Genomic DNA, 27,966 nt, shown 5'->3' with positions numbered 1-27,966 from the left:
ATAGGAAGGAAAAGGCAACTCAGTGCTGTCTCCCTGCAGGTAAGAGCCTCCCCTTCCCCTAGCAGCAGCATACTGGTAGCTACAGTGAGGTAGGAGCCAGGCACTGCTGGGAGGAGGCAGGGAATAACGGATGGGCATCCAGGAGGAGCGTCAGCACCCAAGCAAAAGTGTCTTCTCTCCTATGGAAACAGTAGTGCCATGGGAAATTGTTACTCTTTGAGGATTATAACAATTCATCCCCAGAAGAAAGGCATTATTTTCAATACAATTCAACAGATTATTATAAGTGATGGATAAGAGATGAAGCTTCCTGTTCCAGAGCAAGGACAAAAATATTGGTAGGAAGAATGGTTGTTGTCGTGGTTTAACCCCAGCCGGCAGCTAAGCACCACCCGGCTGCTCACTCACTCCCCCCCAGTGGGATGGGGGAGAGAATCAGAAGGGTAAAAGTGAGAAAACTCACGGGTTGAGACAAAAACAGTTTAAGAGGTAAAGTAAAAGCCGCACACGCAAGCAAAGCAAAACAAGAATTCATTCACTGCTTCCCATGGGCAGGCAGGTGTTCAGCCATCTCCAGGAAAGCAGGGCTCCATCACACGTAACAGTTACTTGGGAAGACAGACACCATCATTCCAAGCGTCCCCCCCTTCCTCCTCCTTCCCCCAGCTTTATATGCTGAGCATGACATCACATGGGATGGAATATCCCTTTGGTCCGTTGGGGTCAGCTGTCCCAGCTGTGTCCCCTCCCAGCTTCTCGTGCACCCCCAGCCTGCTCGCTGGTGGGGTGGTGTGAGAAGCAGAAAAGGCCTTGACTCTCTGTAAGCGCTGCTCAGCAATAACCAAAACATGCCAGTATTATCAACACTGTTTCCAGCACAAATCCAAAACACAGCCCCATACTAGCTACCGTGAAGAAAATTAACTCTACCCCAGCCAAAACCAGCACAGTTGTGTTGTCCCCTACAAGCTCAGGATCTCAGTGGGTTTTAGCTACCGAGAACTAAGAATGTAAACCACTGTGCTAGTCAGAGCAGCACCAAAAACATGGTCTGTCACATCCTTGGTTTTTCCCTAAATCCTCAGAAAAATCCTTTCTGTGCTATAAGTGCCATAATTTTGCGAAAATTATACTGTGTTTTCAATGTTTGACACTGACTTATATGCAAAATATAGCTCAGTCTTACTCAAACAACCAAGACAAATGCTTCATATATTATGCATAAGTTCTTCCACAAAGCTCTTGATACACATTATAGAGAATCAAGATATGCTGTCATCTTAGTGTTGAAAGTTTTGATAACACTGAATGATTAAATAACTTCATAGTAGGCCCACTCCAAGGTTTTCCTGAGGAAACTCTTCCCTAAGCCTCTCTTGTTAGGCAGGCCAAAGAGATTTGAGCCCTCAGTAATGAAAAATGTGTTGCTGTACCAGACAGCAGAGGAAACACAGGTACAGCTTAGTGCAGCTCTCCAGATCAGGAAACTTCTGGAAAAGGCATTCAGTAGAGACAGGGGACATTTCCCTTCTTAGGGACCAGTATCTTTCTGAGAACGTTAATTTTTAACATCTTCTAAGGACCATTAAGAACCTATTAGGACTTCTAGAATAAAGCAACGTCTTGACATTTCCAGTTTCTGCCTGTTCTAAAAGTATTTGTTCTCCAAAGAGCCACTGGGAAAATAGGTTTCAGAAAACATACATTTCCCTGGTTCATTAGGCCCAAAGAGAAGAGTAGTTGGAGAAGTCCAAGAGGCAATCTAAGCCTTATTTCCTCATATGTTTCTCCCCTTCTTAAAGCACTGAATCATTTTTGCTATGATAATAAAGGTGAGGGAGGCTGTCAGCCTCCTCATGATGCAATGCCCCCTTACCAAAGAAAGGAATTTGAAATGATGCCAGTTGATTAATCAGCCGGTGATCAACATCCAGATCACAACAAAACCTTGTGGCACAGGGCAGAGAGCTCCTTCTTATAATGAGATCCCGATATATTGATTTTGCGTTTTCAGAGCTACAGAGTATTTTTCTCCTTGCTTATAAAGGTAGAGAGATCGGTACCTCTGGTCAGAGTCTGTGGTGGTCATCCCTCAGCTGCAGAAGCAAACTCAGGTTTCAGGCTTTCTGGAAACTTGGAGAAGCTGCTTTGTGCATAAGCCTTTGGGACTTCTCTACAACATTTCATTCTCTCTGTGCTTTTCTAAATGCCTAAGCCCAGAACTCAGCTATCAGCACTGCTCCAGCATGATACTAATGCTCTGAAAAGTCACACTTTAATGCGCCACTTTAGTGTTTATCTAAATTTCAGACAGACTAATTATCTAACTTTCAGACTGAAAGGTCTGAAAGCATTGAAACGCACATCAACACAGGTAACTGTGGGAAAAAGTGTTTTGCAGAGAGCTGGCTACAGCACATCCGTGGGAGAGAAAAGCTGAGAACTCCCTGAGCGTTGTGAAGAGCTGTAAGTAGGGAAAGTGCCTTGTCTGGTGAAAGAAACTTATGAAATATACACAGCAAGGTGGCAGGAGGACAAGGGCTTCAACTTTTTCCCCTCAGAGAGGTCAGCATCTTGAAAAGAGGGAATATTGCTTCCCAGTCAGGTCTCAGCAGCTTTCTCCCCTCTTGCAGGGTAGATTCCTTCCTTCTTCCAGAGGCAAGCAGCAGCTCAATTCCTCTTCGTTTCTGCCTGAGCAGCTTGTTTTCCTGCTTCTGCAGGCTTCAGCAAGCAGCATCCCTTCTTCTGCAGCCTCAACAGTTCAGTAAACGTTAAGGGATAGGGCCTGGAGAAGTGGCAAAGAGCTATCTACTGCTTGGATACCCACTTGCAGTTCTGTAGGAGGACAGCTACGTAAGATTTTCCAGAGCTGTTCAGCCCTCTCCCTGAGCAAGTAACATTTTTAGGTCTGTCACCAGGGATAAGAGGAGGCAACTTCTCTGTGAACAGAGTTCACAAAACATACTCTGCTGAAGGCTTCCACTGGCACTTCCCAGAGTAAGCACACCATTTAGGGCTTAAACTACAAGGATGACATTCGTGACTTTGTAGTTTCACATTTAAAGCAGGGATTTTAGAGTCTTGCAATTTGAGGAGAAAAAAAAAACCACCAAAGAAAACCCCAACCTTCTGCACTATCTTGACCTGAATAGTTTCTTCTTCTGAATCTGAGAGAGACACTTGGATTCTGAAACTAGATTTCTGTGCCTTAAAATATTTGGTAATTTCCTGGATATCTGATGCTTCATTTCTGAAAAACTATGACAGCCTCATCATGTATTTAATTCTACAATCCTGGCAATTCCACGCTCCATTTTTAGTATCATTTTTGTCTAGGGCCACATTGGTGAGGAAGTTGAGGAGGGTTAAATGCACAAGACTGTTAAACCTCAGATTCCAGGATGCTCCATCTTGGAGAACACAGCTTCTCCTGATCTTCATGGTTCTAGGCCATGAGAGACTTGGACTTTGTATGTCCATCTGCAGAAACAGTCTTCTCAAGTCTTCTGAGATTAGTACATTCCTTTGCACATTTGGAAATGCTTGTTTTTCATCTGCTTTTTTGTTGTTTTGGATCCCAACTCTCCACAAATTATATTTATTTTCTGAAAAGCCTGCAATTCTGTCTCTAAAATGTGTGTAGTCACAGAGGCCCCTTTTTGCTAAAGATTAAGGTTGAAGTTTTAAGAACAACCCAAGACATGTAACCAAAGCAAATTACTGTACTACAGAATAAAACGTAGTTGGGCTCTATGAAGAAGTTGAGAGAGGGAGAAGATCCAGTAGTTGTGTAAGGGTGCAACTCACAAGCGTGCAAAAAAGAAAATCAAAAAAAAGCACCTTAAGTGTTTACTAGAAACTGTAAGAGAGAGGAGGATAGTACACCTCTGTACATTGCACATCACTTCCACTATGCAGGAGGAAGAATGATTTATTCCCATTCTCATGCCTAGCAGCACAACTGCAGAGAGTGAGTCTTCCACCTTCCTGAAGAGTTTCGGTGCTAAACAATGGTACCCAAAGCAGAGACCCATTGAAAACCAAAGGCAAATGATCACACCAAGAACTGCTGAACCCAGTCCCTACCTACAGTGGATCAAATCTGACTGATTGTGAGGACCCATCAGCATTCTTTTTCCCCAACTGATTCAGCAGACCAGAAGGGAAATGCTTTGGGGGCTGGAGGGAAGAATTGCTCATATGGAAATTACTGAAAAAAAAGAAATCCACAGTATGTTCAGCCTGTAAAGAAACAAGAAAAAGACCAGTTCTCCCATAGATGGTGAACTAGGAGAGCAAGCTACTCCTTCCTCCTTTGCCTGGTAGGATTAAGCTTGCTACAAGCAGATGGAGAGAACTAGACTTGTTCCTGCAGTGGCAACAACTAGTTACAACTGCAGGAAAGATATCTTGATAAATTCTGCTGTGGACACTGCCTGCGGCAGCTCTGTGGGAGAGAAATCTCTGCTCAGTGGTGGGGGTGGCTGCAAGGGGAGACAGTGGGCTATCTAACCAAGGCCTTCAATCACCCACTCAAAGACCTCTCCTATCTTTACAGGAAGGGCAGAGAAGGAAAATACAAATAAAAGAATCAGGCAGCCCTCACTGGTCATTTTGGTTTTTTTGGGTGGTGTTTTGTTTGGGGATTTTTCCCCCCCAAAAGCAGTATATTGAGGAATGTTTTCTTACTTGGCAATCCAACATTTTTCACCACACTAAATCCAGGCACAGACATTTTCCTGAGCTTTCAGTTGGCAAGTCTGAGATTCATGCTGTGTGAGGGGATTTCTTTTCCCTCTGCTGAGATTATCCTATGACTACCAGAAATCCTTAGAAATCCCCAGGTACCAGACAGCCAACAGCACCATGCTCAGAGCTGTAACATCCTCCCTGCTGACAGTTGTGCCTTGCTTCAGCAGCAGCTCAAATACTGATCCTTGGAACAGCAACTGACAACAGTATGTATAGGGCAGTTCACCGAGGTCTCCAACTTCTTCCAGAAGGATCACGCCAAACCCTAAACCCCTTCCTGGCTTTGGCCCAGGATTTAACCTAGCATTTGAACGCCTACGTGGTCCCTGAGAAGAGCTTAGCTCCTGGAACTTCACATGCCTTCTGAGCAGGGCCTCATAAGAAAGAATGCTTCACCTCAAAACTGCGTTTTCTCCTCCTGCCACAGGGACTGTTCAAATGGCAAGATCATACATCCTTTTTAAAGTGGAATAGCAGTCAGGCCAAGCTTTCTTCTTGGGCTCAACCACTAACAGGATGGAAAATGTTCCTGAATGCTATGAAACAAACATTGGCAGGAAGTAGAAAGTGGTTTCTATGCATGAAATGGACAGTTCAAGAAGAAAAGAAATATTCTCCATTTGCAGTCTTTTCCACAACAGCAGGGTTTTCCTTTTGTGACTATATTTTTCTCCCATTACTTATTTAATTTGCTGGAAATTAACATGTCACTTGCTCACCACCTGGAGGGAAAAGCAGTTGTGCTGCTAGGATGAAAGGCTCCAGAGATACTGCAGGAGGACTAGGAGCTGCAATGTGTTTTTAAGGAAGAGAAGGCCATCATGCACTCATGACATTTAGTCTTTCTGTGAAAATAGTCACTTAACCTGAGAAGGATCACAGGTCTCCTCCTCCAAGCTGCCCCTAGTCAGGCTCAGCTCTCCACCAGGGAGCTCAGAGCCAGTAGGCTAGAACACAGAACAGGTCAAACACACAACAGGAGGATCCTGATAAATCCTGTAAGAGGGATGTGGCAACCAGCCTGGGGAGTATGTAACAAAACCAGCCAAAAGTCTTTCCATGCATCCATCAGAAGGAAAGTGATCTGCCTCAGGTCAATATACTCCAATACTATGTATTGTTAGGTATGTCAGATGCCAAGAACACACAGACCTAGCAAGAATTCCTCTTTACTGGAGTAACTGCATACAGGAATGGAAGGCAGGAGACTGCAGAAGCATCTACATTAGCATCCTAGTTCGGATTAAAAGGGTAAGATTTTGAAGTAAGCTTTGAGTTTACCTCCACATATACTTTGAATCATGTCGTGAAGCAGCGTCAAACCACAAAAACAGGATTCCTCACAAATGAACTGGGAGATGCATTCCCAGAGCACTCCTGACACACTGTTGCCTCCAGTGGGCATTCAGTCCACAGGAACAGACCACAGCACATCTGAAGTGAAAGAAAAACCCTAGCCTAAAGTGTGTGTAGCACCAACTACTTTATTGTAAAAGATTTGCTTGTCTACAGTATTTTCTAATACAGAAATGGTCAGGAAAACAATCTGATCCCATGGGTACCCTCTGCATATCGCCTACCAGATACCTCTATAGCCTTTGAAGTGAGAGAAAGCGAGAAATGGAAATGAAAGCCACTTAATCTTGAAGTCAAATTTGCCCTCCACATAGCTCTGCCATCAGTGTGAAGGATAAGAAAAGAATTATCTCCTACTTCAATTAACAATGCAAGCCTATAGTTAAAACAACTATTTATCCTTCAATCTCCCAAGGGGATGCTCCTGTCATCTATAGCTGCTCCAAATGATTACAGCTGTGTTCTCTAATGCCAGAGTCCAACAGAAGGCTTAGTTACGGCTTTGTCTTTTCTTACATAAAAGGATAGCATCAACAATTACAGCAAATAAAAGTGACTTAGAAAAAAAGAAAACAAAACGCACAGAATTCTTGAACAATTCACACTACACTTGATACAAGCCTCCAGCTGAATTAAACTTCTGCCACCAACTGATTAGCAACTGTATGATGACCGGAGCTGTTTGATGGACAAAGGGTGGTACACTGGCCATTCAGCCAGGTTTAAGTCCTAAATAGCTCCTCCCTGAAGCATTCTTTACAGATGTGTATGACAGACACCGCACTACCTCTCCTACCAGTCAAGGCTTGTTTTGATCCCAGAGACAGAGAAAGCTCCCCACAGTTTCCAGGTCAACATACCTGTTCTCAGCTTTCATTCTTTTTAGTGCAACTATAATGCACGCAGAAAAAACACAACACAGTAGTACACCTGCTGACTTAAAATCTTTCCATAAATAGAGCATTCGCACAAGCTGTTATGTATGGGTGACTATGTTACCCGACTGTAAAAGCCATTTTCAGTAGCAGTATTTTTGTAATCTACCTGAAAATTTATAGGATGGTGAGGAAATTCACACGTAAGGTGTCTTGAGTAGAGACAACAACTGGTTTCATGATGATCTTACCCTCACCCTGTGCTTCAGGAGGAGTTCTAAGATGCCAAATCCTATAGAAGTGCAAAGGAAGAAACAAGACCTACTTGCAGCTACTGACTGCAGTCTATGGTAAGAGTCCGTCCATTTGTAAGCCATGCCTTCAAGGCAAAGTCAGACTTATAATTCATGCAAGTGAACTGGTTTAGATGAAGCAACTACAAAGACGTACCTCATTTCTAAAAGCAAACCCATTCATAGACCAACCCCAAACTGCACCAGTCCAACTCTTGGAAGGACAGCTATTCAAGACCAAATAGCTCTTTCACTTTGAACACAAAAGGCTCATATTCAAGGTTGTGAGCTAGGCCCTTTCACAACAGGCTGAGAGCAGCCGAGCAGAGTACAGCACAAGTTTTCTCTCATCTCCAGACTTAAATGGATTGCTCTGCATGAGCTCTCCAAGATGACCATAGCATCAAACTGACAACATTCTTGGTTTCCCTCCCTTCTGCTTGTTCCCAAAATACTGTCTCCCACACAGGGACTTAATGCCTTTAGATGGTATCACACAACAACAGGTCTGGTTTCAATTATTGTACCAAAGATGTCCCAACGAGGCAGAGCTCCTGAATAACACATGATTTTTCATTAACACACTGTCATGGCCTGCCCTGTTTACCCTGGCAGTATATAAATCCTGCTTTAAAAAAAGCAATTTACATTTAAGACATTGTCTTCTCCTACCTCTCCTTTAAAGGCTCATTGCCTAAGTCAAGTAAAAGGGCTGAAAAGCATGTGGTGTCCTGAGTAAGGATGTTTTGCAGCCCATTTCCAGCAGGTCAGAAATTGAGCTCCAGGACTGTCTTATAAACAGTCTTCTGTTTCCAGAAGAGGAAAAACTAAAACCCAACCAAATCATGTTTTCATAAAAAGGAAAATACAGAAGTCTCCCTAGAAAAACTTTAGTGAAACGAATACCCTAAGTTTCCAAAACACTTTTGTGCTAGAGACGCCAAGACCTCTTTGCAATTGTATCTAAGACACCTTGTGGCCATTTCTATGAGATAAGCTGTGGGTATATTTTGCCAAGGTTAACGTTAAGTGCTTCCATGAAAACCTTATACAAATGTGTACATAAACGAATAAATACAGCATCTATAAAAGTCCATGTAACCTGATTTGTCATTGTGTACTGACCTTATTTCAATTCAGTTTTCCTCATTCATGAATAAGAAAGCAGCAGTATGAAAGGATTCAGATATTTCAGTTTTTTATTGTAAATCATTCGCCCCTGCAATGTTTCATAACTGTTTTAACTAAGGCAAATTGAAGAATGTTTACATTAACATTACTTTCATTAGCTGTAGCATGATATACAAATAGTCACATAAGCTTCAGATATGCAGCCTCATTTTATCGTCGTCCAGCTCTATTCTTCAATGCTTTCAAAGTTTTCCTCATGATTGGTGCAATTTCTTCAGTAACAACAAAAAGAGACCAGTTAGGATTACAGCAGTGACAAAGTGGTATTAGCATAATATTAAGCATATAATAGTAGACTGCAAGTTAAAACAATTATCTTGATCAACTTAGGAAATTCCATTTACTTTTGATAGGCTTCTTTCCATCTTGAGTCATTACGCTTGAGCTAGAGCTTCCACCGTTGCCAGTAGGGATTGGATTTGATGATGTGTTATTTCTGTCTCTGCTTTCTGGAATCCTTGTTCTTTTATAACAAGGAAATAAAAAAAGTTAGCTTTTGATATGAAACTACATTTCTTCTCACTCATTTTGGAGGAAAAAAAAAAAAAGAGATCACAAACATTTAAGACTTTACACCCCAAAGACAGTATTTTAACAAGTCCGTTCTGTAGTACATTTAAAAGTTATAGGATAATGCAGTTAGAAGGGATCTCAGGTGGTCATCTAGTGCATTTCCATTCCTGCACAAATTTTCCATTTATTAGATTTGATGCATCTTATTTGTCTTTAAAATTAAATGATCAGAATTTGTGAGAGATCAAAATGTTTAGCAATACCATTGTGATCCATAATCCCTGTGTTCTACTTTGCTCTTTGTGTTTGTTTTCCTCTTTGAACACAGCTGAACTGCTAACTAGCTCTCTGCCAGAAAATGAGGGCAAATTTACACAAGTTTTTTTTGTTTGTTTTTTTTTTTTTTTTAAAGGAGGAATCTCTAGGAAAAGGCACAATAATTAACCCTAAATATTAGGTTGGGATCCTCAATCAACAGGACAAGGACTGAGGCAGTCACAGATACAGAGATGATGCCTACTGCTAAAGACAGTTAAACCAACACCACATTGAAGTGTCAGCATGATGTCACCAATCTGGGCAGCCTTGTATGCCTCAGAGCCAGTCACTGATGTCTGCTGCCAGTTATCATATACCACTGCACACTGAACTGCGAACAGCAGCCTGGTAGGGGTCTGCACATCTGTATAGGACCTTTTTAGCTCCTGCAAAACCAGCTTCTTCAGTGAAAATTTCAGCTGTACAAATTCTACAACCCGCAAAACCGACAGGTTTTCAGAAGACATGGTAAAAGCAATGAAGTTAATCTCATTGTGCCTAAACAAACTCATTTCTCAAGAAGGCAAAGCAACAACCCTCTCACAGCTTCTTTCACACAACAGCAGTTCTTCCTAATTTATCATGCCTGAGGATAAAAAACCAAACACAAACATGCAGGGGTTTGAGTACATCATTCAGTTAACGGTCCAGAGATTACCGGAGCAGAAAGGACATTTACACTGCTGTACTTTAAGCACCTGAACTGGAAGGCTGGTCTGTCACAATATAGATACAACCTCCCACAGGGCAACTGAAAGCAAAAGCCTAACTCTACTGCCTTGGTGGGGGACTATCTTCACTGAAAACAGCAACAGTATGGAAAGAAGCTTCCTAATTTAATCAGCTGAAGGTGCAGCTATAAAAACACTGTATCTGGCATAAAAGCTGATTTTAAGATGTTCCTATATCCAGGCTGTCATTCCTGCCCCATACCACCACCACCTTGAGCAGTAAGTTGAGGCTGCTTGACTAAGTCAAGCTCCTGAAATTCACAGAAAACATACTCTTCCATGGTTTGGTAAGGTTTTTTTCCCCCCAGATAAACCCAGGTCAGTTCAGTTATCTAGTTCATGTGCCCAAGACCAAACAGTTACTCAGCACAAGTGCAGGCACTGCAGCATCAGAACAGAAACAACTTAAAATGACTCTCCTGACGTGTTCAGCTATACTAAGTCAGTCTTGCATCACATTTTCAACAGCTTAAGTTTTATCCTACCTGTTCCCAGGTATCTGTCACTATCCACGCACATACTTGTCAACCTGCATAACTGTTCCGCAATTCAGATTAACAAAAAGTGTTCCACCCGCCACCTCCCCAAAGGGATAATTTTGAGAGAGCAAGTTGCAGAGCAGTTATGCCAATATGGGAACAACCACAGGCAATGGGGACAAGGGAGGGCACCATGCTCACCAGCAGCCACAGCAGAGTGAGTGACCACGGCTTAAGATACCCACGTTCAGGCAGTATGAATACTCTCCATAGCTTTTATGGTCCAGCTGCTGGCATGTGGACTCATCAACCCATGGGGTGCTTCTGAATCAAACTGCTGATTTTTCTTTCAGACAAGAACAGATATTCAAACAGTAAAAACCAGCAGTCTGTCTCCACATAGTTGAGAAAGGAAGAAGAGGTAGAAGCTGGTGCTACAGCTGGTTTATCTCCCTATTGCAGCCATCCTCTTGGGTACAAGAGAGTTCATTAGGCTGGCAGGAACAGTAGGACAAACATCACATCTCAGCTTTGGTTCTCATGGCTGTTGAACTACTCTGAACTAAGAGGTCACAAAGAAAATTTGGCTTTGTCTGTAACAAAGGCAACATTTGAGGAACCCCAGTTTTCTGTTCCTCCAGTGATTAGTGTTGGCTACTGCTACAGACTGACTGTTCCAGACACTCCTTTAAAAGCTGCCAAAGCAGAAAGCCACAATCAAGAGTATTAAAAGCTGCTGAGATTCACTCTGGTCAGCTATATCACTCTGGACAGCTGACTGGGATTTTATGAAAGCAGGAGAACGTGTGAGGCTACTAGGCAGGTTTATAAACATGAAACAGCAACACTGGAATCTCCTCAGGATGTCAAGCGGCATTAGTGTAATCTGGAAAAAAACAACAGCGTCCACTCACTCTCCAGCTAGGAGGGTGAATTCATCGCTGGCACTTTGGAGAAGTGTGCGATGACAATATATACACGGCAGAGGAGCACGCAAGACTTAAAAGGCAAGTTAGTTTCCAGCCACTTGCTGCTTAAAAAAGGAAAGTAAATAGAGAGCTATTTATAACTTCAAAAATATTTTGCCAGCAAACTTTTGTACTGACAAAGACATCTAAACTCCAATTAAAAGCATAGTACAGAACACTTACTTGCACTTCTCTACTGGATGAAGTTGGGCAACAGGTCCTGCTGTCCCGTGGATTTCTTGCTGTCGGCGAATGTTCCTGGGTGGTTTTGCTGCACTGGTCACATAAGCCATTTTTACTTGCCGGCCTAATACAGCAGCAAGAAGCAGAGGATATGTGACTTTTTTCCCCTTTATGTTCAAAACTCAGTTGATAATATGGTTGTGTGGCAATTTCTAGGTTTAAATTGGGAAAAAAATAATTCAGAAAAGCAGAACCTGGTACCAAAGTAGTAACTGAACCATGGTAAGTCATATACAGACTACATACAGCATTTCTTCATATTAACTTTGGTATTTGTAATTACATTTGTACTCTTTGCATTGTTGCTTAGAATCCTCAGTCTAACTAGTAAGGTAAGATTTGTCTACTGTATGCCGCACGTATTATGCATTGATGTATTGCATTAATGCATGTATTTACTTTTTGAGCAACTTGTAATAAAAGGAACAGCATTATTTCTTGATGTCTTCTCCTAGAGAATACAGCATTAGTGCTCAGTACAAATAAATCACAAAACCCTACATAGTAAGTGCCAAGAATAACAGAAGAGACTGGGTTTTGTAAGTGGAAAAGTTAACCACAGATTTTACCTTTTGGTTTCTCAGACTGAGCTGAAAGAATATTTTTTGTAAGCATCTTCAGTTTTTCTTCTCTCTGATTGAACAGTCTCAAGTACATTTCACGCCAAGACTCATATTCCAGGAGGCTCTCATTTTTAAAATCTCTCTGGCAGTGCTTCTTCCACAAGTGGTCAGATTCTTCTGTAAACATCTAGTTTCAACACAAGATAATCTTAAATCCAAGATTTAAAAATAACGTTTTCAAGAGTACCTGTTAGCTGAGCCTGTAGACAAAGCCCAATCCCCCAGTGGAGAAAGGTGCAGAACAAATCCCACCACACATGCTCTCACAGGTAATCCCAACACAGAGCGTGGCAATACCATGCAGAGATGCTGACTTCAGCCTAGAAATCACATGCTTCAAATAGCAGAGCTCTGTATTTGAGTTAATGAGCCATGCTTACAGGCTAGACTTGTACTTCCAACACAGGCTTAGGCCACACCAGCTCTCAACTTCAGGCATACAGAGAAGTGGCCAACTTGCACTACAAAGTACTACAAACTCAGAATCTCCACGTCCAAATGCATCGTGGAGCTGGCCTTAACGGTCTAAATAAGAAGTCTACCACACACATTAAATCTCACCCCAGATACTTCCCCATTGGTATGCTTTGCAGCCTTAACAGTTTGGAACTTGAAAACAGTTGGTACTATTACGACTTTCCCAGCTATTTCAGTGGTAAATACCATGGTCTTTTTCTTTTTTTTTTTCTTATATTTAGAAACAGAACTACTTTTCTCCCCACACTGACTTTCACTAAGACATCAGTAATAATTCTCCCAAATGCTTTAAATCCTGACACTTGAAAAAGCGAGGCTTGATAATGACAGCTGAATTCAAAGAAATAAGTGCGCAAGACAGAAAACCAGTGTAGCCCATGGAGAATCTTTATCAAAAAGGATGCAAGGAAGGCAGAAACAGATGCCTTGTCCTCTATGGTTCCCTGAATTTAACAACACAGAATTTACCGGATTACATTCCTCTATTCGAAACAACTGCTCTGGTGTGCAACGTGTTAGCACAGGCTCAAGAATTTCAAAGGGCACACCTCCTACTTCATGTAGAGCTACAAAAGAGGACAGTACTTTCAGTATCTCATTTATTTTACTCAGTGGGTAACACCACTCAAACAGTTTAAAAATAAAAATACAAGTTAATTTTAGCAAGCACTAACAGAACACATGTTTTGAAGTCAGGCTATGAAAATATTTATAAATCAGCAGTTCCATACTAACTGGCAGTTATATTTGAGGATGGAGAAAGCATCTTTGAATAGCTATTGCCCCATCTTTTCCGATGTGCATCACTCCCCTCTCTACCTACGCCAGGGAATAAATAATTTCTTGATCACTCATTCTGATTTATGTAAACAGACATCTTAAAGAAAAAAAAAAATCAGCAGGCTTTTTGGCTTATAATTTATAGGACATTATATTTTAGCTAAAATTGGAACTTTAAAAAGAGATAAGCTTTCAAAACAAAACTACATTTTAGCACAGCCCTAAATCCATTCTTTTAAGTGCCTTTCAACCTGCTCTGAGTCACTGCTTGTAGGGAGGGGCGTTATCTTTTAGTAGGCCAGTTGTTGGCGTGGAGAAAAAAAACTGATACACTTTCAGGCACAGCCTGCTACAAATCCCTTAAAGTACTCACAGTCAATATTATTTTGAAGCACACGGATGCACTGTTCATAAAGCGTAAGCATCTTTGAAAGACAAACTGTTTTAGAGCCGGAGTAAACTTGCATTTTAGAGTTCAGTCTCCGTCCTGTGAATTGAACTGTTTCACTGACTTGCTGGGTTGCTTCTACAACAGGTGCTAGGGAAGCTGCAAACAAAATATCAGGCAGGGTTTCTTTTACCTCCTGACGTTTTACAATGCTTTAAACAGTCAGCTTTGAGAGAAATGCAGCTGGTAGGACACATGTATATTCATTTTTCTTGAAACACAAAGTTACTGCATTACAGTTTGGGGCCCTGACACATATTGTATATTAAAGAAGTCCATTCATCATCATCTAACACCAAGACAGCATGTACATTGCAAGTGAGCTGCACCAACTCAGACCAGCCTTACATTATTTAGCTCAAGTCTACATGTGCTGTATTCACATCTAGATTACTCTGTTACCAGTCTACAGCACATTAGGATAACTCGGGAAGATCAATAGAGAAGCCAGAAGCTGCAATAGCAGTGATGTTCCAATACCAGAGTGATATGAAACCACTGAAACCTCACAAGAGCTGCCAGGGGAACCACTGGCACTTTGTGCTAGCAAGTTCCTATGCTGAAGCTACACCCAGTGCTTTCTATATTTGTTTTACCTAAGATAATTTTGACTAAGGCTTTGCCTGCTATAAGGTATAGACAGGAGTAAAGATAAATGGAGCCTGTAGAACTACCACCTGATCTATGCCTTCGCTACATCTGTGGTAACCTTCCACAGTTTTTATTCAACAAGCCATAATAGGGAAGCCTTTATAACTCCCATCAGCTTCAACATGATTTCTACAGATGAGAAAGTGAAGGTGAAGCATTTCTTTGCCATGGACAGATGAGCTAATATAGTTTATTAGGAAAGGGGATAAAGACATCTCTACATAGAGCTGTAAAAACCTGCACTGTTTCATATTTATCAGCCTTGCATACTACTTACCTTTAAAGTCTGCAGCATATGGGGGAGATGAGATTGAGATGCCTGTCAGAAATTTAGGCAGTGGAGTATTAAGAAGATCTTGGAGGGATGTCACCTTGGCCTGTGCACAGTCAAGGAAACATTGCGTCAACATTACAAATTTGGGTTTACTGAGGCTTAAAATAAGCTACGAAAACAACCCTTAAGCAAACCCCAAAGGTAACTAGGATAACTAGAATTGTTGCTTTTCTGCACTAGAATTTACTCACTGGATTACTTTTCAGTGTATCCTTTCATACTCTACTTACCAAAACTACATCACAAAAGGAACTTAGTGGGATATCTGCAATCAGTGCATAAAAAGACAGTAAAGAACAGAGCAGCTGTGTTCAGCTAACAGGCTTTCAGATAAATGGCTATTGAGGTTAAAGGCGTGCAGTGAATGAGACAAAACTGCAAGGTGACAAAACCACAATTAAGTATTTAAAGGCAAACTAAATGCCATCCTGAAAGACAAGAAACAGCTTTATACCTGGTCCTATCAAGTCTCCTATATTGTGCTGGATAGGCCATTTAGCCTAAAATTTTCAGAGATAACCCCTTAAAAAGGGATTTAAAGATGCTGCAGTCTGGTAAGTACAGGTCCCTACAAATGCCTGGCATTATGTGCAACATCTAAATTGGGTCTTAGGTGTCCTCCAGTTGTAAGCCAGGCACTTACAGCCCAAAACTTGCATGTATCTTTAATAACTTTTCACGACTGCTTGAACATCCAAGACTTTTCCTTAAACAGTTTATGCTAGAGTATCATACACAAGCCTCTACATTAGTATTTCTCCACTTAGGAGAGACTGCAGATCTTCCACAATACATAAAGCCTGGAGCTTTCACATCACAGTAAAGATAAAAGACTGAAGAGACCTCTAATTCCCAGTGCGCAAAAGGGCTTCATTTAAAAGGTCTAATTAATACACATGTTTAGACCTACCTTGGCTCAGAGGAGCTACTTAAGCTTCTTCAATGTCAAGGGACTAGGATAGTTCACATTACAAACACGTATAAGCTATTTTTATATGCAATACTGTGGTCTACTTCAATGCATTAAAAGAAGTAAGTTCAGTTCCACTGCAGACTTTAACATTCACTATTAAAGAACCATAGCATCTGACAAAATGACTGTGCTATACACAAACAGCTGCTACAGTCACAAATCAGGCTGGTCAAGAATGGTAGAAGGGGACATCTTTCCAAAGGTAAGGACCTTTACTTTGCAGGTAAAAAGCAGATTAGCTGATACGGATCAAAGACTACTGCCATATTGGAAGTCATCCTAAAAATACAAGACAAGTCGATTGTAAACTGCCAGTATGCAAGAAACCTTTTTTTTTTGCCCCAATTATTGTAATTATTGGCAATTCCAATGCAGCTGATATGTCAGAGCCTTGCAATCTGTTGCTTAAAATAAATACAGCTGAATTTCACTGAAAATAAGAGACAAGAGCACTTATTCTTCTGCAGTTTATTTGCTATTATCTCAACCATGCAGTGGTTTACCTTTTTATTGGGAGTTTCTGACTGATCATCCTCACATTTTTTTACATCTTCCTCTCCCTTCTTTGCATGAGAAAATTTTGAAGTAGGACAAGCCTTCCTTTTTCTTTTTTTGGTAACCTGATCATAATTAAGATAAGATTCAAAAGACATAGTAGGGGGCTCAAATTCCTCATCACTAGGTAATTCAGCTTTGCTTTTTACGACAAGTTTTTGTTTTGGTTTCTTCACATTCTTAGGATTTCTCTGTTTGGAAGTATCCTTACTAGGCTTTTCCTTCAGAGGTGATAAATCTTTACTGGCTACAGAGGAACACTGCTTTTCTGAAACTTTCTTGCTGTCTGTGGAGGTTGTCTCTTTGAAGTCACTTTCTTTAGCTTGAAGATTGGTACCCTGGGAAGCATGCTTAGAACCACTGCTAGTACATTCTTTATTATCACATCCTTTTTGAGACTCAGAATCTCTACTTTGGTGGGTCTTTTCACTACAAGTACGCTGCTTATTCAGCTTTTTAGAAATGGGAGCGCTATTGGAACTTCTGGAGGCCAGTACAGATGCTTTGGACTTCTCTGAAGGCTTAATCTCCTTGGAAACGGAAGATTTTGTCTCATCTTTTTCTTTTTCAGTATTTTGTTTTCTTCCTCTGTGACCACTGCAACATAAAAAAAAAATAATCACATCCCATGCTACATCTGATGCTAAATTCTTGAACAATCAATCTTTTTACCTACATTAGTAAACCTAAAAGCATTAAATCACACCACGTGTCATAATTTTACAAGACCCAGAACTGTGCTCTGCTGTGCTCTTATTCTTCCATTATCAGTACAGAATCCCAGAGAAGCAGCTCTTGGGTCCAGCACCGCTAAATACTGCAAGAATTGATAGCAAGACAAGCGGCGAGTAGGGACATAACCATTAGTAGGAAAACATGCCTGACAGTACTATTTGCTTATAATGTGTTGGATACCACTTTTTAGACAAGTTTCCCTGCATGCTTTATAACACAGACATGGTACTTGAAATAACTAGGAGACAGAATTTATGACATGCTCTGTAGGTGATACAGATTACAAAAGGTCAGCCTTTATGCTTTGCTTATCACAGGTTTGGTATTTCACTTTCCTGTTGTTTGAATAACTTCAGATTTAAAATGCACTATTTAGTCAATCTAAACCTTTGGCTTTCTCAGCTCAATTGCCTCAGATTGTCAGAGGTCTGCAAAACATCTAAAGCACAGTCAGCCTGGCCATGGCAGTGGTGGCTGCTTCATTCTGAGAAGAAATCGCATCTCTTCAGTGTGACTCCTCCAATATTGTAAGCCCTTCTCAGTCCACAAGAACATTATAGGAAAGCCCTCTATACAACCAAATCACTGGAGAGCTGCCTCATTTAACCACCACTCTGGGAAGAAAGAGCAAGCTTCCCACTTCCCTGAAAAAATGCAGAGGTGCCCATCACTGGCTTAGTCCCACTTGCATCAGCTGGGACCTAAGAACTTGTGCCAGTCAAAAAAAAGACAGTTGAAGTCTTTTGAGTGCTGGCTGGCTAATTGACCAATACTTGTTGCTCTGATTTGTCTTCTGATATTTTGTAAAAGACAAACTCATTTCTTCCATCCAATTTATGGATCTGTCCTAATGCATATTTCATTCCAAACACTTTCCTAAGCTTTCCAAGCTGTATTTTATAAAGTTACACCACAGTATAATTAACTTTTAGAAAAAATTAGTTCACACCTACCTTTTATTTTCTGGAGGAATAAGTTTTTTCCATTGTTTTACCAGGGTTTTAGCTACATTCCCAGCAGTGGCATGTTTCCTAAAACCGTTAACTGTTTTGCCTATGCCAGTTTCCTGTTGAAGACAGTGCAAGAAAGATGGGCAGAATAAATCACAACTATCATCCCAAGTAAAACCTTCTCTAAAACTGCTACAAAGACTATTAGCCTCGTAGTCACAGAAGTCTTATGGCAGCTAAAGAAATAATAAATGCATTCTTTATACTGCAAACAGAACTGAATAAAAGGTAAATATTTATAGCCAAATACAGGGAACAAAATGTAGTCTTAATTCATAAAACTAAGATAAGTCATTTTCCTCCATTAGATGTATGTACTTCAGGAATTTCATTTGGCTCGAATGCTTATGCCCACAAAATGCATACTGCGCCCCAGTGAATTAGATTAATCAATTCAAATTCCCTTTAAGCTTATGCAGGTACATTTTAGCATGTTAGAGAGCACATATGATGGATGTATTGTAATCTAAAATGCATCTCAACCAGGATTAGTATGGGATAGAGGGGTCAGAGGAGCAGAGTTCATATGACTAAACTCAGTCTCAGTTTCAGCCACACGGGGAAACAAACAAACACTCTTGACATTTAAAACCTGTCATTTTCTGTTTTTCCCCAGTACAATTATTTTCACATTACCATTGTACCTTCAAGTCTTGCTCTAGTGAGTTTTACATTGTTTAAGCACAACTATCTTGCAGACTTTGAGTGTATATAACTATCATAGGTGATTTCTTTTTAATCCTGTATTATTAATAAGTATCTTCGACTCATGAACTCTCACTTTTAAGATGCATACAAAACCTGGAATTCACTAGGTTAGCAGCAACCTGTTTATGCTCTTGCTAACTACCGAAATGGTACTTCTGTGAAGTCTGAGCAAGAGCTATACATGTGCTACTCCCACATAATTGACTCACACCTTAGAAAAGGCTTCCTTAATTTCACTTTAAGGAGATTTAGGTTCTATATAATTTTAGCAATACTGGTTTGGTAGGTCAGTGTATTGCAAAATAGATGCAAGAAATTTGGTAGGATTATTTCCTAATGCTATTTATGTTCTTCAAATGCATTAAAAATAAGTGGAGTCCTCAGTTGTAAGACATCTCTCTCCTCTATTTGACTTGAAGGCTTCTATGAAAGTCTGTCACATTATAAAACATGCAAGTCTGCTGGGAACATTAATTGTCTGCAGAAGCCCTTTGTCATTTTAAACAACTAATTGCAATATGAGATTGTTTTGTTTTCCAATAAAAATACATAAATATTGCTGTATTCCAGTAGAAGTCTACCTGTGTTTAGGCATGCCTTTTTGCCTGAATAGGCCAGCCAAATATCTTAATTACCGTATTTTTCTCTTACTCTTCAAAGAACTCTCACAAAAAACACATTTTTCTTCTTCCCAAAATATAGACATATTGCTCATAATAACTAGAAGCTTCATAGACCAGTGTGAGAATTTCTAATATGAAATTTGATAGGATGCAGCTTGGATAAGAATACAAGTCACAAGTATCCTTACTCTATAACTTGGGATGCCTGCTCTTTAAATGCAAGAAACTAACCTTGAGCTGCTAATAAAAGACAGAAGATTTAGACAACTGACCTAAAGAATGGTTCACCCATGTTTGCTTTGTCTTAAGCATTGACTTGAAAGCAGTTTTACAGTGAGAAGAAACCAAGACTGAATAGTGAAGTGTTCTCTATATGCCCAGATTTCTGCTCAGTACTATCACTGTTTGCATAATACTGTATTTGTCAAGTTGTATGCCCAACTTCCAGCTGGCTTTTGGAAAAGCCTCCATGGTTCCTTGTACAGAGCTCTAAACAAATCATGATTAAGAGTCAAAATTAGAAGCAGTGAACGTTGTTGCGTCTTGTATGATTGCAGAACCCTGACATTTACACAGTAATTCACTGTGGAAGAGTTTAATGTATTATTGGTCACTTACCACTAGAATATCCAGCGATATATCCAAATCCTGTAGTACCTTAAGTGTTTTTATAATCTGGAAGGAAACATTAGATTTTTTTTTTTAAACAAATATTCGTAAGTTCTATTCTATTTTTCTCATTCACATGTTTATTGCAAAAATACTCAATAGCGTTAAGAGGAATATCCAGTAACTTCAGGAAAATGTAAGCACTCCTTTATCGCACATCAGGGCTGTGCCTGAAGTGTGTGCTGTGAACCAGTACAGTTCCACCAACTCCCCCCAACTTCAGTAATACCAGAAAATCCAGTAGGTAAGAATTTACCACTACAGAGATTACATTAAAGATCAATAATACAGTAGTACAGGCTACATATATATGCCCACACTCCTCGTGTAGCAGTGACCCTCATTTGTCACAGAACCAATAGAAAAGCTGCACTATGCAGAATCAGCACCATGCAAAATCAGCAAGTCTCCCAGCAGGTCTCCCAGTCAGCAGCACCACTCCATCAGCCCAGGCCAAGAAAGAACAATAGAGCTGGTGGGAGCCCAGTTTGCAAAAAATAAGGTTTTGAAAACTTAACTGCAATTTGTACATTAACAAAATGAACTCAAGCTAGAACAGCTGTTTTGTTTTGCACTGACAAAGTATACACCTGTTACAAAACTCAACATTTCCATCAAAGCAGGAAAGAATTTTTCAAATACAACATGGCTCATCTTCCTATGAGAAGTGTTTTAAAAACACAGAATTCCCATTTATAAGTGGAGTATAAATTTCTTTGGCAATAGGTATACAGCACCCCTGAGTCTTGCAGTTGACCACACACAAGCAATTTGCCTTACCTTTCACAAACTTCCATGAAGCTATGTAACATAGATGACAGAATTAATGTGGAACTGAAGTAACAGCATTTCTTAAGGCTTTCACAAAGCCTGGAATACTAATCAAGTTTTTCAGATCACTGCCACTTCTAAATGCAATGGCAGGAACCTGCAGGAATGCAAAACAGACTACCCAGAAACATTTTAACTATAGTAACAGCTATGATAACTTAAATAACTGATGAACTGTCATTTATCATATTAGATATTGCTTCCGAAATGGTGTTGCAGGAAGTAGAAGAGGTACTAAAATAAGTGAGTAGCAAACTTGAAGAAACAATTTACAAATAGCACTGGGGGGATATTTTTCTCTACTGTTGTTCTAAGTTTCATTGTTCCTACAACGCATTAGTAGTGGAATCCCACACTTGATACTGAATTTCACTGGGCTCTATCTACATGCCTGGCATGCAGTTCATCCTGTAAATGATCCACCCTGCAGTAGTGTTTGAGACCTAGAGAAGTACAGGAGAAATGCTTCACAGCCTGGGAAAAAGTGAGGAAAGCTGTAACAGTAAGACATACGCCTAGGACCAGAGGTAACAAATCAAGTTTCTCCAAAAAGTTCAGCTAACTACAAAATGGCAGGATACCTACGAAAAAGTTTCCTGGCCAAAATTTTTGAACCAGTATGAAAGCTATGTGAAGTTCTGCTTATCTCCTATTTAAGGATAAGATACTCCCTGAGCCAGCAAGTTGAGTCAACAATATATGCAATGAAGTTGAAAACAATTTTGCATCTCAAGAGAACTTCTTCCTTTTGAGGACAACACAAGCCTAACATTTAACTTTTTTCCAGACATTTCACAGGTATAGACTACGTATCTTGTGATCTGAAGACTTTTTCTAAATAATCCCTATCAGGAAGTATGTTGCAAAGATGCTAAAGTAAAACAACTAATTGCTCTCAATATTAATCAAAATCATTAGAAACTATGTTATCAGTGTCAGGTTAGTTAATTTTCCTATTTAATTAAAAATATATCCCCATTCATTTTATTTATTTTGCAATCAAAAGGACATAACCAATTGCTGAGGAGATATGTTGTGCTATATAGGACGATTAGATACTCATGCAGTGCAAACCACTGGGAATAAATCCTATAGCCCAAAGACAATCCTATACACAGAAGAATACTAAAAGAGGTTTTCATCAAGCTGCAAAGAGAATGGGGGGTTTGAGTGTTTCCTCTTGATGGGTTTTAGACTAAGTTAATTCATAAAGCTGAGTTCATTTCAGAAGAACAGATTCAGGAAGCAGGCAATTACTATTCATACAACTTCAAAACAGGCTAAATTACAAAAGTACCTAGATGACAATCATGTCTGAAAACAGTCAACACATTTTGATGAAAGACAAAACTTCCAAAGTTTTCTAAACCAAAGACTACACTGTTCATTTTGCTTTCTTGAAATGCATATCACCTTTGGCAAAGTAAGACAAACAAGAAGGTTTCATTAACAAGAAAACAAAAAGCATTGATCAAACACTGACAATTCTTTTTGGAGAAGCAATCCTGATCTCTCGAAAGCAGGAAGCCACTTAGGCTGCGGTGAGATAGGCAGCTATGCATGTATGGGACTACCAAAGGAGAGCCAGCTCCATTTGCCTTGTACTGTAACTGGGCAATGTAGATGGCAGCATCCAGCCTGCCAGCAGGAATCGCCCATCTCTGAGCCCTTGGCATTTAAAAATCAAACTTACTTGGAGACACAATCAGGAAACAAGCAAATGTAATTTGTGGCAAACATCAATAACAGCGGAAAAACTTTGTATTTATCCTATTTGCTGGAGAGTTTTGATTTCTCTATTAAAGACTATTTTTGCTTTTTAAAGCACAAATACCCAGCTCCAATACCTATCAGACTTTGGTGAAGGCCACAGAAAGGTATATTGTGAAACATAAGACAAAGTAAAGCCTGTCACTGAAACTAAAGCTTGTTAGAAACAAACTTTGGTGTCATTATATTTATATGGTGGACCATTACATTTATTATATAAATTACTTTCTCTTTTTGCCTTATTTTATCTGAAGTCTGTTCTGAGCAGGCATTCAAAAACAAAATGAAGATTGACTGTTGAGGTGCCTTGCTCTAACCATATCTTTTACCATAGCATTTGTAGCCCATCTGGCTCTTCTTATCTCACTGCACTGTACCCAGTAATTTTTCCCCAAGTCCTTCCGTGTACACACAGTACATACTTAACCCTCCACTGGTTTTCAGCCTATTTTACCTTGCATACCACTATTAACTATAACCTCATGGAAAAACTCTATTGGCTTTAACAGAGATGATAAACTTTATTAAAAAACTATGAAGAGCAAAAAATTTCTATATATGATTCCTGAACTGTTCTATGCAATTCCTAAATACCTCCTGATTTCTAGAAGATGAGTCAAAGCCTTTAGGATTGTTGTTTTTCCAATAAATAGCATTCCAAGCAAGCCTAAGACACAGGTCTTCATGCAATGTAAACAGACTACAGAAGCAGAGCCTTATGGACAAACTGACAGCCGGCACACGCATACTAGTGTGAGACAAAAGGGAAGGTGACAATAGGAGCAAGTGTGAGCTAAGATGAAGGGGAGGAGGGAAAGGAGGCAGGCATTCGGTAAGCAGAAGGCAAAGGTAATGAACAATAGGTAAGAAGCATGTGAGCAAACAAAATTCTCCAGAGTCAAAATTGAAAGCAGAGTGATGGTAACAACAGATCCCAGGTGCACAGAATTCGGTCTCTTCCCACTGCACCAGTGCTGCTCCAGCCTCCCTTTTATGAGTGTTGTACAGTCACCTCATTTTTCCTAGCTGAGCCTGGACCCTCAGGAAGGATGGGACCCATTAACGGGTCCCCAGGCCATCTGTGGTTAAGGGACTGACTCAACATTTCACCACAGTAACTCCTTCTTGCTTTCTCTCCTTCCCTCTTCTTCCCTGCCCACTAGCTACATATCTCTCTCAAAGGGATCCTTATGATTATTTAGCCTGTTCTCGTCTATAATACAGCCTGTGAAATTTCACCAAGTGGTAAATCCACATCATAGCTTCTGGCTGAGCTAGACAGCTCATTTGAAAGAGTACCAGGACTTTGAAGACAACACATTAGAAAAACCCAACGCATTCCCAAGCCCTCAGTAAAAAAGTTTCCCTAAAAAAATTGTCTAGTTTTGCTTTCAGCTACTGAATCTCATGATCTCTTTCTGCTAAATAAAGGAATCTTTTTCAAAACATCTTATACAACACAGAAATGTAAACACTAATCACACACTTTACCTTGGTTCTTTAGTTTCAGTAAGTTATGCTAGCCAGAGCTATAGCCATTCTCCAGCTGTCTTAATATCTTTCCAGCTTGGCAGCACTGTTTTTAAAAACAGTCCCCAGAACATGACATAATATTCCTGTAATTGCCCCTCTAATACTATATAGCGGTAATAATATAACCCTGCTAAGCTACCCAAAGATAGCATTTATTCCATAAGCCACTGCATTGTACTGCAATTTCATGCTCAACCGGTAATACATCAGAGCTCCGAATCATTTTCTGAGTCAATGCTTTCCACAATACCATCTCCTATCCTGAGTGACCTATATTCACAGCTCCTAGCTGTGACTTTCCACTGAGCCATGTTAAAATGAGTGTTGCTCAAATGAATGTAGCCTAACGCATGATCAAAGTTGGTTTCTAGAAGAGTCTCTCTTCATGTGACACAAATTACTTCAGTATTTGTAGTATTTCCCTACAATGCCTACAGTCTTCTAAATTAAGAAAGAATTGAGTAGCATCATGTCAAGAACAGATGCATAATCACCCTCCACCCAAAAAAAGCCACCACAAACCCACAACCAAAACCACAAGTCAACATTGTTTTCTGATGAGGTCTGGCACTTAGTTTTGATGACTGCAATTGAAATTCATCTTATGTATTGCATCAGGTCCATAACATTGCTACTGTAATCAGCATCATACAGAAGCAAGTCAAATGCCTTAAGAGACTTGCATATATTTATGACAGTTAGTGTCAGCTGAATATAATTTGAGATAAATTGGCAGTACATATTTACATGAAGTCTCATTGAGTGGCATGGATCATGGCACCATCCTTTTAATTCTACACCAATTACATCTTATATGCAACATCACGCAGCTGCTCAACATGATCCTTCATGATCAATGTCAATGAAGACCGTTTCATTTACCTGTATAAGCAATAGCACAGTATTTTTTTTCCTGTCCTGCTGAACGTCCCTAGTACCTTGAGCATCATTCAATACCTAAATCACTAGCTCTGTTCATTCTTTGGTCAATTCTCTGAAAACTCACTGGGGTAGCTATCAAACCTCACACATTAAGAAGCTTTTGACATGAACAACCAATGTTCTGCATCTTCCCTGGTTCAGAAAGTATTTAGTGATTATTAATAAGTGCCAAGACAAATATTATTCTCAAGTATGGAACAGAAATATTTGACAACACCAACACTTACCTACATACACATCTATAATATTGATTTATTATTCTTTCCACACATACCTAAAACCTTCCTCTTTGCCTTCAAACATGATAACCATGTATTTTCTATTACTAGATTTACCTTTTATTAGCAGTGCATTTCATGACTGCCAATTTACGGCTATCTCACTTCCCCTACCACTCCTTAGCCCCTGTTATCCATAAATATTTCTATTTCACTAGACAGTTTTACCAGCAACAGCAGAAGTGTTGCAGCACCACCATTAGGCACATTTTATGCAGCACCTGCTTGCAGTCATGCCACATAAAACTGTGCATCTCCTCCCTGAACAGAACCAAATCTGCCAGGGCTATTCATGTTTTTCAGTTGAGTTGAATGTGTTTTGAAACTTACTGGTTTGGGATCACTTAAAATTAATTACCTCTAGAATTGTTTCTTTCTTTTCCCTTTCAATCTCTTGTTCAGAACAGCCAATCAACACCAACCCCAAGTATTAAAAAACTCAAAGACTATACTATCTGATCACTTCTGTAGCACAAGATGAAATTTTAGGTTCATTGAACTGCAAATTAAAACATCTGAAGAAGGACCTGCACAGATATTTGCATTTTGGACAGATATAGCCTACAGCACTGGCATTGAGGAAGGTAAACCATCATTGGCTAAGAAAAATCAGTATTTCCTATATATGCATACACACAAACTTTGAAAACACAGAGTAGAATATGATGAATAACTAAGCTTTTCAAGTTCATTAGCTACCAAATACAATACAGATTAAATTTTACTGCCGCCCTCCATCTCCAAATACTTCCACAAACTTGATACAAGTTTTAATGTCTTAGAAATCTATCATGGCAAATGCGTTCTGTACTTTCAAACTGAATTCAACCCGCAAAAAAAATCCCCACCCTTTTGAATACACCTTCTTCAGTCAAATGTGATTTATTACTTCGTGAAACACTTAGGCCAATTTGGCACATACTGCTTTGCTTCCATTTCCTTCAGAGTCTAGGCTGCCGCTCAGAGAGCAGAGGGTGTCTTCTTCACCCCTCCCCCCTGCAGCCTGTGCTTATCTCCCCATCCACCTCTCAGTACCTCGAGAGTGTCAAGCACAGCTTCTGTAGGCTGCTCTGACCCATCTCCCCATCGATGTTTGCTTGCTTCAAGTATTCCTTATCCAGTCCTTGCAGCTACTGAGCAGCACCGCTTATCCTACAGAGGTTGTTTAATTTCTTTCAGAGATAAAAGCAGCTTTGTTCTTCTTGCACCAGGAATAACACCACAGGGTGCTACAGCTCCCACTCCTCTTGCTGCACACCATTAAAACAAAGCAGAAACACCTATTTCACCAAGAAAAGCTCTTATGAACACAGAAATTAGCACCCCAGCTGCTGTGTCTTGACCTTTTGGCCATGCTGACAAGCCTTCACACAACCAGCGCTACCTGTTAGATGTAACAACATGACACCCAGCTTCGGTTGCCCTTCTCCTCACCTGACTGCACACAGGGCCTCTTGGCCACCCACAGAAAGCTTTAGCCCTTACCCACCCAGGAAATAACCACGCGTGACCTGACCACTACCCAGCCCTCCTTCAATCCCTCCTGCTCATGACAAGGGAGGGAAACAAAATGGAGACGCAAGGCCGGAATCTCACACACAGGTTCCCCCTCGGCAGCCCAGCTGGCTGCGCTCAGCTCAAATACCCCTCTCCCTGCCCGGCAGGGCCGGCAGCCAACGCCGAGGGGGGACAGCGGGAGGGGGGCAGCGCGGGCCCGGCTCTCCTCAGCGCGGCGAGGGCCAGCGGGCTCAGACGGACCCACCACGGAGCTTCGCCCGCCAGCGCCATCACCACACCCAACGCCACTCGCACCGCTGCTGCGTTACATATATACACGTAAACATATATAGTATACGTTAGCAGATCGGGGCAGCCTCCAGACGCCCCCGGATGGAACCCCCGCCTTCCTCCGCCAGAGCAGCCGCGGGGCGGGTACCTCCGCGGGCTCCTGCGCGGACCCCAGCCGCTCCTTCAGCTCCAGCACCCTCCGCGCGGCGCTCCGCCCCTCCGCCATGGCACCGGGGCCGGATGCCCGTCCCGCCCGGGACGCTCAGCCCCCGCTCGCCCCTCTTGTAGCAGCGCCCGCCGCGCCATAGGCGGGCCGCGGCCAGGCCCGGCTCGGCCTAGCCCTGCCTCAGGGGCGCGGACAGGTGGCAGCGCCTCTCCCCGTCCCCGCCGGGGGCCCGCGGTGCCCGCTAATTTCCTCAGCTCCCCCCCCCGCCCCCCCGGGCTTTCTGTCCCTCGCCGCGCCGCCGGGCGCTCCGAGCCGCCCCGCGCCCACGTCTGAGCTTTCCCCGGGGGTTTCAT

The 27,966-nt window shown here is 41.1% G+C and overlaps 1 protein-coding gene across 3 annotated transcripts; it reads right to left on the bottom strand.

Annotated features, from left to right (window-relative positions):
* Positions 1 to 32: 32 nt before the first annotated feature.
* LOC143157847 (elongin-A-like) lies at positions 33 to 27,688 on the bottom strand. 3 transcript variants are annotated; one of them, XM_076332945.1, is made up of 11 exons: positions 27,596 to 27,688; positions 20,255 to 20,311; positions 18,249 to 18,361; positions 16,509 to 17,157; positions 14,976 to 15,075; positions 13,973 to 14,146; positions 13,288 to 13,385; positions 12,289 to 12,469; positions 11,660 to 11,783; positions 8,812 to 8,930; positions 8,464 to 8,679 (listed from the first exon to the last, which is right to left on the bottom strand). In XM_076332945.1, the coding sequence occupies exons 1-11, from the start codon at positions 27,671 to 27,673 to the stop codon at positions 8,618 to 8,620; spliced, it is 1,755 nt and encodes a 584-aa protein (XP_076189060.1). In that variant the 5' UTR covers positions 27,674 to 27,688; the 3' UTR covers positions 8,464 to 8,617. The 3 variants fall into 3 exon arrangements, with proteins under 3 accessions (XP_076189059.1, XP_076189060.1, XP_076189058.1); XM_076332944.1 differs by lacking the exons at positions 8,464 to 8,679; positions 8,812 to 8,930 and adding an exon at positions 33 to 179 and having other exon boundaries at positions 27,596 to 27,673; XM_076332943.1 differs by lacking the exon at positions 8,464 to 8,679 and having other exon boundaries at positions 8,827 to 8,930; positions 11,660 to 11,871; positions 27,596 to 27,673.
* Positions 27,689 to 27,966: the final 278 nt, after the last annotated feature.

The sequence above is a fragment of the Aptenodytes patagonicus genome, chromosome 3 (assembly GCF_965638725.1).
Source record: "Aptenodytes patagonicus chromosome 3, bAptPat1.pri.cur, whole genome shotgun sequence".
In the NCBI taxonomy this organism is placed as follows: Eukaryota; Metazoa; Chordata; class Aves; order Sphenisciformes; family Spheniscidae; genus Aptenodytes; species Aptenodytes patagonicus.
Note: the sequence above shows the minus strand (reverse complement) of the source record. Positions and strands in the feature narration are given on the sequence as shown.